This window comes from Pelobates fuscus, chromosome 8 (assembly GCF_036172605.1).
Source record: "Pelobates fuscus isolate aPelFus1 chromosome 8, aPelFus1.pri, whole genome shotgun sequence".
NCBI classification, from domain to species: Eukaryota; Metazoa; Chordata; class Amphibia; order Anura; family Pelobatidae; genus Pelobates; species Pelobates fuscus.
In genome coordinates this window covers 73,778,152-73,790,571 of record NC_086324.1, presented here as the reverse complement: position 1 = coordinate 73,790,571, position 12,420 = coordinate 73,778,152, and the positions used below count along the sequence as shown (strand labels likewise).

General features: G+C 37.7%; 2 protein-coding genes across 10 annotated transcripts in view; one reads left to right on the top strand and one right to left on the bottom strand.

The window, feature by feature from the left end:
- SLC19A1 (solute carrier family 19 member 1) overlaps window positions 1-12,420 on the bottom strand; it is a 96,683-nt gene that overhangs the window by 53,128 nt on the left and 31,135 nt on the right. The gene's annotated exons all lie outside the window — the stretch shown is intronic.
- The window catches only part of PCBP3 (poly(rC) binding protein 3), a 68,182-nt gene that overhangs the window by 31,215 nt on the left and 24,547 nt on the right, over window positions 1-12,420 (top strand). For 5 of the 9 annotated variants that reach the window (XM_063430066.1, XM_063430065.1, XM_063430070.1 and 2 more), the window contains exons 5-8: window positions 7,688-7,720; window positions 9,255-9,371; window positions 11,216-11,347; window positions 12,064-12,213. In XM_063430066.1, the coding sequence (XP_063286136.1) occupies window positions 7,688-7,720; window positions 9,255-9,371; window positions 11,216-11,347; window positions 12,064-12,213 (432 nt within the window). The remainder of the gene's footprint in view (window positions 1-7,687; window positions 7,721-9,254; window positions 9,372-11,215; window positions 11,348-12,063; window positions 12,214-12,420) is intronic. The other 4 variants (XM_063430072.1, XM_063430068.1, XM_063430071.1 and 1 more) reach the window with 1 other exon arrangement.

Genomic DNA, 12,420 nt, shown 5'->3' with positions numbered 1-12,420 from the left:
GCTTGATCCAAGGATATATCTGACCGCCATTCTGGGGTCAAGAAGGAATTTTTTCCCTAGCTTGTTGCAAATTGGAAGCGCTTCAGGCAGGGTTTTTCGCCTTCTTTTGGATCAACCGTTTATACACAAATGCGAGGAAGGCTGAACTTGGTGGACGCTAGTCTCTTTTCAGCTATGTAACTGTGTAATCTAGTTGTTGAGTCGCTATACCTGCTTTCACAGTTTCTTGGGGTGCCACATATTTCCCACAGCTACCACGTCCATCTGGCAGCATTGTCGCAGGAAGTCTGACCTGTTTATGCAGTCTATCTTTTACCTTCTCTACCCCACGCTTAGTCTTCCCTAGATGGCCAACACATTTACTATACCTTACTCCCCCTTGCACAATTAGGAGTGCCGGTTAAAGTGCCGGGCACCTATTGACTCGCTCGGCATTTACCATACAGCTAGGTAATTAAGGTCTTAGTTGTTTGTTTTACATTTCTGGCAGGTATCTATTTTTGCCCTCTTTTATTACAGGCCTACCACGATGTCGGTTCCGGCACACCTCAACCGAGTTATTTCCCCCTTCCTTCCTATGCGTTTTTTTTGCCCCTCACACAAATGTAAAGGGCTTGGCCTGCAGTTGTGGGAGGGGCATGTTACCCTACTTAAACCCCCTACTCACCTTCCTCCGTCCCGTACGTATCCTTAGCGATTTCCATGTCCCCACCCTCCACTCCTTCTATCTATACTTTTCATTACACCTCATGGGTGGGCCGTCTTTTATTACAGGTCTACCATGACGTCGGTTCCGGCACAACTCAACTGAGTTATGTCCCCCTTCCTTCCTATGCATTTTTTTTGCCCCTCACACAAGTATATTTATTTTGTATGTGCGAGGGTATGTGCAAAACGAAGTAAACACAAAATATAATTAGCACCGAGGTTTAGTTTAGTGTTCGATAGTATATCTGTAGGAAATGCAGTTTTTATAAATTCCACTAGATGGCAAAATAGACCAAAATAATTATATAGAAAGAGAGAGAGAGACAGCTAAATGTTTATAGTGAAAAAACAATATCACACCAAACAACTGTGGAACGCTAAGTGCTAATAGGTGAGTACAATACTCACCATTTTTTTTATTTGAGAAATGTTGGTATAATACAAAAAAAAAAATAATATATATATAAATATAGTACAACATCATTTAATAGGAAAGTATGCAGAATAAAGAGGTATGTAGATTTGAACTAACATATAAAGAGCTTTTTTATGGTTTACACTTCTGCACTATTTAGGCAGTGTAGCCCGTTTCTTCTATGATGAATACTCCTAGACAAAAATAACACTCACAAACACGTATGCACATAAATAGAAAATATGTTCAAAAAGAGCATATAAGCCTTTAGGTCATGACCATCAGATGGATAGCAGGTTCGATTCCAGGATCGATTCCAAAAAACAGCATTCAGAGTTTTTGTGAATTTTAGGTAGATGGTAGAAAACCACCAAATGTAGGGAATTTATTATATAAATAATCAAATTCCTCTTTGTTAACTTTTTTGTTTTTTAACCCTTGCTGTAGAAACATTTTCAAATTTTCTATACTCCTCCATAGGATTCGTTTTTTTTTTTAATACGTTTTGCCATCTCCTGAAATCCTACTTGCTTCCTGCAAATAAAATTCCTTGTCGATTATTGCTATACCTCCTCCTTTGTATTTAATTACTAAATCATATTTTTCTTTTAGTTCCTTAACTACCAAATTTTCATCAATGAAAAGATTTTCTTTCTCCTTTTTAATAAAACTTTCTCAAATTCATTCTAATGCATGTCTCCAAAAAACAGAATATATATTTTTTTTTCCAAAGAGGTATAAAACTTACATTTAGGGGGACGTGGCATGACTGCTGTGTGGATCAGACGCACTCTGAAAGAGCTTCATGAAAGAAAGCAATTTTTCACCCTTTTTCACGACTTTCCATCTTTGATATTGAGTGCAGAAGGTCCTGGTTACATCTGAAAGCTTACTGACTGTGCCAGTTACTCCAGACTTCTTCTGGAGGGCATCAGTGCTCTAGCGCTTTGTTTGCATATTAAGGGGTGACTGTTTCTCTGCAGTATTTGATGTCATCAAAATCCAGTTTTTCTGAACAGGACTGCTACTCCTATTTTCATTTTTTTTCAAATTGCCTTATTGCCTTTACAGCATCCTTCGTCATGGTTCTCTTCCTATTGCAGTGAGGTTTCCGCTGAAGTAATATTGTTGAATTCAAATTTCCTGCATATTTATATTACTTGAAATTGCTAGACCAGCTCATATTATTTTCGCATGTTGCTGGTTAACATGAAAACCTAGGTGAAAGTAAAGGATGATCCAGGCACTTAAGGTTTAATAGTAAGCAGATTTATTTAAGAAACATAGCTGTTTTACTCTGTATGGCTGTGTTTCTACAATAAATCTGTATGGCTCTGTTTCTCCAATAGTATAACCAAGCTATTCAACCTTCGGCACCTGGACCATCCTCCACTTTCACCTATTGCTTGACTGAAGTCTTGCCCACCTCAAGTCCAGTTAAGTGCCTGGGATTTGAAAGAGAGGGCGTTTTTCCTATTCCACTTTCAACTTACATGAATACGTAGGTCTGAGTACCATATCCTTGTAGACTTGTAAATCCCATATTTCCTGCGGTTACAGTCATCACTCTCATGAACTGGTAATTTCTGTGAGCATCTTGTATTTTATTTACAATACATAGCCATTTAAATGTGTACACCAGTTTTCTTTGTTTCCATTTTCCAATGTATATTCCTTTTAGTTACAACTTTTTTTGTTTTCTTTTTTGACATTCTTTATTTTTGGTAGTGCATAAGTATACAAATAAGCTCAAAATGAAAGATCCACAATACAGTTGTGCTCAAAAGTTTGGAGAATTGGTAATACCATGGTACACAATTTTTAAAGAAAACAGTGAGCAGGCAAAACACATTTAATTTTTTTCTTATGGGATTCAACAGTAGCTTAAAACAGAATGGCACAATCATTAAACAAAACATGGCAAAAATAAAATAAAATGAAATAACCCCTGTTTAAAAGTCTGCATACCCTTAGTTCTTAATACTGTGTATTGCCCCCTTTAGCATCAATGACAGCATGCAGTCTTTGCAGTTGTCTATGAAGCCCCTAATTCTTGCAGGTGGTCTAGCTGCCCATTCGTCTTGGCAAAATACCTCCAGGTCATGCAAAGTCTTTGGTTATCTTGCATGAACCACATGTTTAAGATCTCCCCAGAGTGACTCAATGATATTAAGGTCAGGAGACTGTGATGGCCACTCCAGAACCTTCCCCTTTTTCTGCTGTAACCACTGGAGGGTCAACTGGGCCTTGTACTTAGGGTCATTGTCATGCTGGAAAGTCCAAGAGTATCCCATGCACAGCCTTCGTGCAGAAGAATGCAAATTGTCTGCCAGTATTTTCTGAAAACATGCTGCATTCATCTTTCCATCAATTTTCACAATATTTCCTGTGCCTTTAGAGCCACATACCCCCAAAATGTCAGTGAGCAACCACCATGCTTTACAGTGGGGATGATATTCTTTTCACTATAGACCTTGTTGACCCCTCTCCAAACATAGTGCTTAAGGTTGTGACCATAAAGCTCTATTTTAGTCCTGTCCCTCCAATTTAAAGTGTGCCAGAAGCTATGAGGCATGTCAAGGTATTGTCGGGCATATTGTAACCAGGCCTTTTTGTGGCATTGTTGCAGTAAAGGTTTCTTTCTAGCAACTCGACCATGCAGCTCATTTTTGCTCAAGAATCGTTGTATTGTGCTCCTTGAAACAACCACGCTGTCTTTTTCCAGAGCAGCCTGTATTTCTCCTGAGGTTACCTGTGGGTTTTTCGTTGTATCCCAAACAATTCTTCTGTCAGTTGTGGCTGAAATCTTTCTTGGTCTACCTGACCTTGGCTTGGTATCAAGATATTCCTGAATTTTCCACTTCTTAATAAGTGATTGAACAGTACTGACTGGCATTTCCAAGGCTTTTGATATCTTTTTATATCCTTTTCTATCTTTATAAAGTTCCATTACCTTGTTACAAAGGTATTTTGACAGTTCTTTTCTGCTCCTCATGGCTCAGTATCTAGCCTGCTCAGTGCATCCACATAAAAGCTAACAAACTCATTGACTTTATTCACAGACACTAATTGCAATTTAAAAAGCCACAGGTGTAGGAAATTAACCTTTACTTGTCATTTTAACCTGTGTGTCACCCTGTGTGTCTGTAACAAGGCCAAACATTCAAGAGTATATAAACTTTTTATCAGGGACATTTGGGTGATTTCTGTTATCATTAAGATTTGAAAAGGCCCCATACAATAAATGATAATAAGTGACTTCATATGATCATTATCCTTCAATAAAAGACATTTTGTTTGGCATGATTAGTCATATTTTCAAAATCAATGCCACAATTTCTGCCAGGGTATGCAAACATTTGAACACAATTGTATGTATATAACAGACAAAAACAACAATACCGCAATTATGATAAGTGACGTGCTATAGGTATTACACTGGTTACATAGAATATTAAATATTAGTAACAGGACTATTGAAATTGCTTTAATAATGTCTCTGCTTTTGGACTAAACCAAAATTGTCTCTCTTATTTGGAACATTGCATATAGGTTAAATTGCTGGAAAACATAATATTAACACAGGGTGAACAGACATGGTTCCCGCTAATCGGAGAACCTGATAAAGTTTGGGTTTGTGAAGGTTTGAAATCATAGTATAACCAAGCTATAATCCTCAAAGATAAGTAAACTCAGAATCTCTGGAAACTCTGGAGTGTGTGTGGGGGAACCATTGATCTATTGCACAGTTATGAGGCAATATGGGCATCCAGTTAAAGTGAAATAATAAGTAAGTCAAACATTTAAGGTTGTCAGGCAGTCCATGAAACTCTTAGAGTATGAAACAAGAGTTTAAAAAAAAAAATATATATATATATATATATATTTGTTTCTCTTTTTTTCTTTTGGTTTATATGCTAGCTGGGGTGAGACAGCTACGTTCACCATGTCCCATTGATGGGTAGGACTGATGGGGTTGTGAGGAGAGGAATCAGCAAGGAATTCCCCTCTGATATGGACATCAGACGACATTGGTAGCCATCCTGCTAAAAGAGCACAAGGAAATCCCCATTTGTAGGTAACGCTCACAGCTCTCAGTTGCAAGGTTACCCCTTTCAGGGATGCTCGCCGTTACAGTGTGGATCGACCAAGATCATGATAACCGCTCAGTTCGTGTTTCTCAAACATTAAGGGTGTTTGGCCCCTGATAACCTCGTTATCATTTTGTGACTTGAAGCATAGAATGACATCCCTTGGTATCGGTGTTTTTTGCATTAGGGCTCTCAGGTATGCAATAAAATCCATCCAGAGAAAACCCCTAGCCTGGTCAGGCATTAATAAGCTGGTGGTGAGTAATCTCTGTATAAACTGTGGCAATTTGGCCGAATTTTTATGTTTGCTTGCCGTTGGCGCTCTTCTATTGCCGTTAGCTTTGTAGCCAGTGATTGTTGAGTATGTTGAGTTTGCTGTATAGAGTTGTCGATGGTAGCCAGATGTGCTTGTATGTCCACTATGTCTTTTTCAGTGGTGTTCACCCACTCTGTGACAGCCTGCACTTCCCTTTTGATAAGTGCAGAGTCAGCCTCCAGCAACTTGTGGATATCGGCTAGTAATACCATCAAATCCCTTTAGGTGGTCGGGGCTGAGTCATCTGGGGATTCGGTAGAGATATGGCCTGTTGTTGGAGGGTTGTGGAGAGTCTCTACTCCGCTATGTCCTGCTACTGGTTCCCGGCCTTCACCATGCGGATCTTATGCGGGTGTGGGCCTGGGGTGTGCAGGTCATTGGAGCATTGTCCCAATGTCCCTGGTATCAGCCGCGGCATGTGGTTTCTGGGATCGCCAGCTCGTAGCCGGCATACAGGCTGGTAGGTAATCTGGCGTCGGATTGAAAGTGGACTGGTGTGGGGTGGCAGTACCACCCAACAATTCCTCCAGGCTTCGGAGAATCAGCGTGCGGTAGGCCCCAGATCTGCACCTTCGTTTGGGTGGATGTTGGGGCAGAAAGAAGGGCATCTATCGATGCGGCATGCCTCACTGGGTCCAGTCAGGTAGTGTGAGGTGCTGGATGGCGTTTCGATCGGCAGATATCTGCAAGATTAAGATTTTTGCAGAGGAGCTGACGGAAACGGTGTCCGATCAGTTCAGCTAGCTAGCTCCGCCCGACACAACTATTTTCATATCGAGGCCAGCCTGGTTTGCTTCCCTTTTATTGGAGTGTTTCTCCAACTTGCCCGATGTATCAGATATAAGTAACCTTGCTCCTTGGCTGATACACTTCAATACTAATTGATCACTTTGGCAATTGTTATTACTTGGCTGAAATTTTTTGTCCTGTGTTCATTGCAAATGTTTGCTGGTACATTGGTATTGTTATTTTGTATGTCGCATGTTCATCACAATAAAACCTTGAATGATTAACAAAAACGTAGTGATAATAGACATCTCTATATATTATAACAATTAGACGAATGTATGTGCGAGTATGTATGAGTTTTTAGTGGATTCCTGTTTCGGTAAAAGTCCTTGTTTGCAAATATGAACTTGACTTACTCACGCAAATCATAAGCTAATTGTGAATTACGGTACCTTACTGCCATCAAACCCAACACAATTCAGCATCCAGTTTGGTATGTGTTTGTTAATATCTAAGATGATAGGGGAAATGCCACCTATTGAATCCTGCATAACCCAGTACCTAACTAAAAGTTAAGGATTGAGGCCTCCCTGTCTGCTTTCGGAGCCAAGGGCTCTGTTATGCAGATTTTTGGTCACAGTCATTTCACATTATCACTGAACCTCATCAGGGATGCCCCATTTCCCCTTAGTATTACCTTCCAACATCTGTGACATTTCTAGGGATTTTCAATTATCTTCCATTGAGGCATTTTTTTAAACAAATTCCTATGAGACAGTGTAACTGTGTCCTCTTGGATGTAGCAATTAGGAAACTGGCAAAAGTTAAAGAGACAGAGTTTAGCGAAGTATACTTTGGCTCATGAAGCTGGGTGCTTGTGGTTGCACTTCTAGCCAGAAACCATAATAGTGACAAAAGCATCACCGTTAAATATACCGATAGGTGTCCTGTTTATGTTGAGTAAATATGATTTAAAATTCATTTTATACATTACAAATATGATATTTATATATATATATATGTATATATATATATATATGTATATCCGAATAAATACCGTCACTCCAGGACTTTTTCAATCTTTACAATTTTCTTTATTCAATACAGGACATCAACGTTTCAGCTCCTCACAGAGCTTTCATCAGGACAACCTGGTTATCCTGATGAAAGCTCCATGAGGAGCTGAAACGTTGATGTTCTGTATTGAATAAAGAAAATTGTAAAGATTGAAAAAGTCCTGGAGTGCCGGTATTTATTCGGATATGTGATTATTGCTGCCAGAGCACCAGGTACTAACAAGTTTTTCGGGGTTGGAGTGCAAGAATCTTTTTCCATTTATATATATATATATATATATATATATATATATATATATATATATATATATTTATTTATTTATTTTTTAATCTGTGTTTTTATGTGTTTCAGAAAGGGGAAACTGTGAAAAAAATGCGTGAAGAGGTAGGTGATAGGAAATTTGTACCGGCTTGCCGTTAAAGAGTGATATATTTTCTTTTCTTTCCCTATTTTTGTGGATACAGTTGGTAAAAGTCGAAGTAAAAAAGAGAATACAGTAAATGAGTGTTCCAGTTTCTAATTTAGCGTTTACACCAATCTGTTGAACTGAATTCTTATTTTTGAGTCTTGATTAAAATGTAACTATATATTTTTTTTTGTAATGTATTAAATGTTTTAGAAACTACCTGTACTAACAATCTCCTGCTACTCTCTCCATGTTGTAATCTCTGAAGAATAATCCGAAAATGTATATGCTATTAAATTAATTTCTGTCCTTTTTAACCCCTTAAGGACACATGTCGTGTGTGACATGTCATGATTCCCTTTTATTCCAGAAGTTTGATCCTTAAGGGGTTAAATGTATATAGGTATTTTCTACATATATGTTCTTACAAACCAAGTATTAGGTTGAACATAACTGCTCATCTGCACTTAAAGTAGATTCTCTTTTTGTATGTTTCCGGTTCTAGACACATTGAATATAACCAGGCATTATCTGGATCCCAAGTCCAAAAATGTCAATACTTTTCAGGTCCTTAACCTCTTAGGAACAAATCACATGGATTTTTACCATCATTGCAATCCGGTCACTTAAAACCATGTGTCACCATGGCATGCCTTGCTTATACAGTGACACCAGCGCTACACAACACTGATCTTGTTAAATGAGTGGATTCTTCGATTGTCATTGGATTCTTAAAGTCAACGTTTTTATGATGACATTGATGGTCATTAGTCCTTATGGGTTTAATAAGAAGCATAGCTTCAAAGCTCCGTGGGACATTGTTGTGATTATTTGGTTAAAATATGAGTCCCCATGTGGATCATTCAACATAATGCTTAACATTAGGGCAGTAAATATAAAAAACAAACAAAACAAACGATAGAAAATGCTTTGTTTCTTTCCCAAATCACCTACGTTAAATTACACATGGGTTTAGACATTTACAGCATTAGAGGGGGGTTTGCGTTGCTGTATTCTGCCATTGGTGAGTTTTCATGCTGACATAACAGGCACTCTGAAATGTGCTTTGACTCTGTTGGGGATGATATAAATGAGAACATATGACCCTCCCAGGCTTCTGATTATCACGCAAACTAAATCCATGGGAGATATGGCATTGCAATAAATATCAGTAAACACGTTTGACTTCTCTTATTTTATAAAAGTGAAAGTTATGCTTCCAATAATAAAAAATACAGGATCTATCATTTACTCTGCATACATGTAAATTGTTGCAATGTTGCTCGCTATACAAAGAGAGAACAGTTTATATAGATAGCAGTTTACATTTCTAAAAGCCTATTGGCCTGAATTTTTTTTTAGCATAATGCAGTAATTCTGTATACAATTACACTCTAACCAAGAATGTGCTAGGCTATAAAAACTTCTTTAACCTTTTTTCCATTTCTCTTTCCCTTAGTTTCCATATCTGTGGTCAGATCATTGTATAACAAATCAATGTCTTTTGTCTAGAGTGGAGCACGAATTAATATATCAGAAGGAAACTGCCCAGAAAGAATTGTAACGATTACTGGACCAACAGATGCTATATTCAAAGCCTTTGCAATGATCGCATATAAATTTGAGGAGGTGAGGAATTGACATTGATGCTTTTAGTAAACCTTAAATAAACGTCTGAAAAAACAAAGAATGTTTTTTTTGTTTTTCTTCTAGTGAGCAATGTGCATCCATATTGGGTTATTTAACTTTCATGAGGCTGAATTAGAATCAAGTCCAATCTATACCAGATTGTATGTAGAATGTATACACGTACATTCTAACACATGGATTGAAAACATAAATCGTGTTAGTACCTGATTAAAACACGCTATAGTGTACCATTAGCCTGATAATAAAGGTATTTAGGGCTACTATATGGAAAGAAAGCTTAAATAGTGCAATAGTTACTAGTCCTAGAATGAGGAACATAGCAAAAAAAATATATAAAAAATTAAAAGAACAATATTCAAAAAGAGACACACATTTTTATTATTCTGTTCTGTATATTTTATACTGGGACATTTATACCTAATTGCGATCATATATCTATATGTCATATTTATTTTTAAATAACTATACAAGGGGTTTGCTGTTAAAATGTGTCTTACTGTAATTTTCACTATTGGCATAGGTTTTTTTTTTTTTTTTTAATGTTTTTACTTTAACTGAGAAGAAACAAGAATGCCCCTTATACACTACAGGTGATACTCGAAAAATTTGAATATCGTGCAAAAATTCATTTATTTCAGTAATGCAACGTAAAAGGGGAAACTAACTATTTAACTATGTAAAGCAGGACAATGAGATGATATGCTAGCTAAACCTGCTTGCTGTGTCATGTATGAAGAGTGTAGAGATGTACTGGATACCGCACTCACCAAATAATAAGTGCTCCGAAACCAGGGTTGGCCAGGCCTCCCTCTTAAGATATGCAGAATAAATAAAGGCACGCCGGGATAACAGAAATGGCAGCTTTACTGGGGCAAGAAAATGAACTTAGATATGTTTACTCAGCTCCGCTTTTGTTAAATTAATGTGAGATCTTTGAGTGGCTGTTTTATATGTTTTTGCTAAAAACTTAATTAAATATATGTTTTTGAATTATTCTTAATTATTTGTAATTTTACTGCTGCTTTTATTTTAACTTAATTTAGTTATTTTTCCTGTGATTGATCACTGTATTTAAATGTCACTTCTGCATATATGTGGTAGCTTGATAAAGACCCAGTAGGGTCGAAATGTTGCTGCTTTTGCCCCAATAAAGCTGCAATTTTTGTTATCCCAGAGTGCCAGAACTGATATTTATTCTGCATATTATGTATGTAAGAGTGTGTCCTCTTTTTTATTTTTTATTTTACAAGAAGTGCAGCTTTCAATTGAAATTGACACTTTTATAAATTAACCTGGCTACACCCCTCCGGCTGTCAATCAGACAACCGGTACTGTTCCTGTTTGGTTCGGTCAGTGGAGCTAAATTCAAGAGGCAGGCAATTGCTCAGAGCGCCTGCTTTGCAAATACTTCTCAGTTAGCTGCATTAGGAAGTCTATAACTGGACAGCTTCAGAAAGTCTTGGTGGGGCTAGAAGGGAAGGGTTTGCAAAGACAGTAGATAATGCAGCTTTCGCAAGTTGGTTTTAGATATACTCCCCCCCAAAAAGGTAATTAAATACTTTTTTCCACTGGCTGCTGGGCAATTATTTTTATTTTTGTATTTGGGCAGTGTAGTGTATAAAGTTATATATTAATCAGCTCTTATCATGTAGACCTACCTTACATTATGACTAGCAGAATTATTAAATATCCCTGGCATCTGATTTTAATTTGCTGGTATGGAATATGCAGGAGACAAGGTAAGACATAGCATTTGCTGCCTGTTGTGTGAGTCTTTTAACTTTGCGTATACGCTCAGTCATCAGATTGTACACTTTTCACAGGATATAATTAACTCGATGAGTAACAGTACCGCCACCAGCAAGCCGCCTGTCACCTTGAGGTTGGTTGTACCTGCAAGTCAGTGTGGTTCCCTTATCGGTAAAGGAGGCTCTAAGATCAAGGAGATTAGAGAGGTGAGTACAAACGAGGCATTAGTGTGCCTTTGGCTATATTAGTGAAGATCTGATATTATATGACTGACATGGAGATGAAAGATAGATCCTACAGAGACCAAAAAAATGGTATTACGAAACAAAGAGTGATTATATGGCGCACAGGCAAGAACACATAACAATGTGACATTTTAATTAATATTTGGGTACTATTTTTGTTGAAAAATATAAACATAACAAGTGTAAAAAGAAGACCAAATTATAATCTAAACATCAATGTGATGATTTATAGGACAAGCTATGGTGTTTAAGTGTCCTCTTTCTAGGCATAGTGCATGGTGAGGTGAGGGTAATAATGATGGAACAGAGTCAGGAGAAGGCCTGTATCTGTCCTCTACTCCTTATACTTTGGGGTGTAGAGTACTATGTAAACATAGTGGCTTATGATTTCCACAAGTGCACTAGTAATTTTCCAGTTCTTTGATCTTGAACACTATAGAGTCAGTGGCCTCTGTGTCCCATTAATCTCAAAATTATGACCTTTGATACCCCAAAGTAGATGCTCAGTCGCCAAGCTCCTGGCCAGTTGAGAAAACTATCTACACAATTTAATGAAATTCTTAGAATGCATTATTGTTGGAGTTTTTAGATGAAATATGTAGGATATATGATGTAAAATTATTTTTTGTGGCAAAAAGAGACCATATTGTAATTGATTGTTTTTTCACCTATATCAGTCTACAGGAGCCCAGGTGCAAGTGGCTGGCGATATGCTTCCTAATTCAACGGAGCGGGCAGTGACCATCTCCGGCACTCCTGATGCGATCATCCAATGTGTGAAGCAGATCTGTGTGGTGATGCTGGAGGTACAGTGTGTCGGCGCAGGGGTAATGTATAAACACCCACTTCGCAACTTACTCAAAGAAAGAGTCCAGTGTAAGAAATCAGCTAGACAAGGTGTCAGGGTAGGGCACATTCACATATTCCCTGCCTCGGCCTGAAGTTTAGATATGATGACATTTAATTTGAGGATTGATGGAACTGGCTGGGGGAAGATATTTTGGCGTAAAATTTGAACTTCTAATGAACTCACA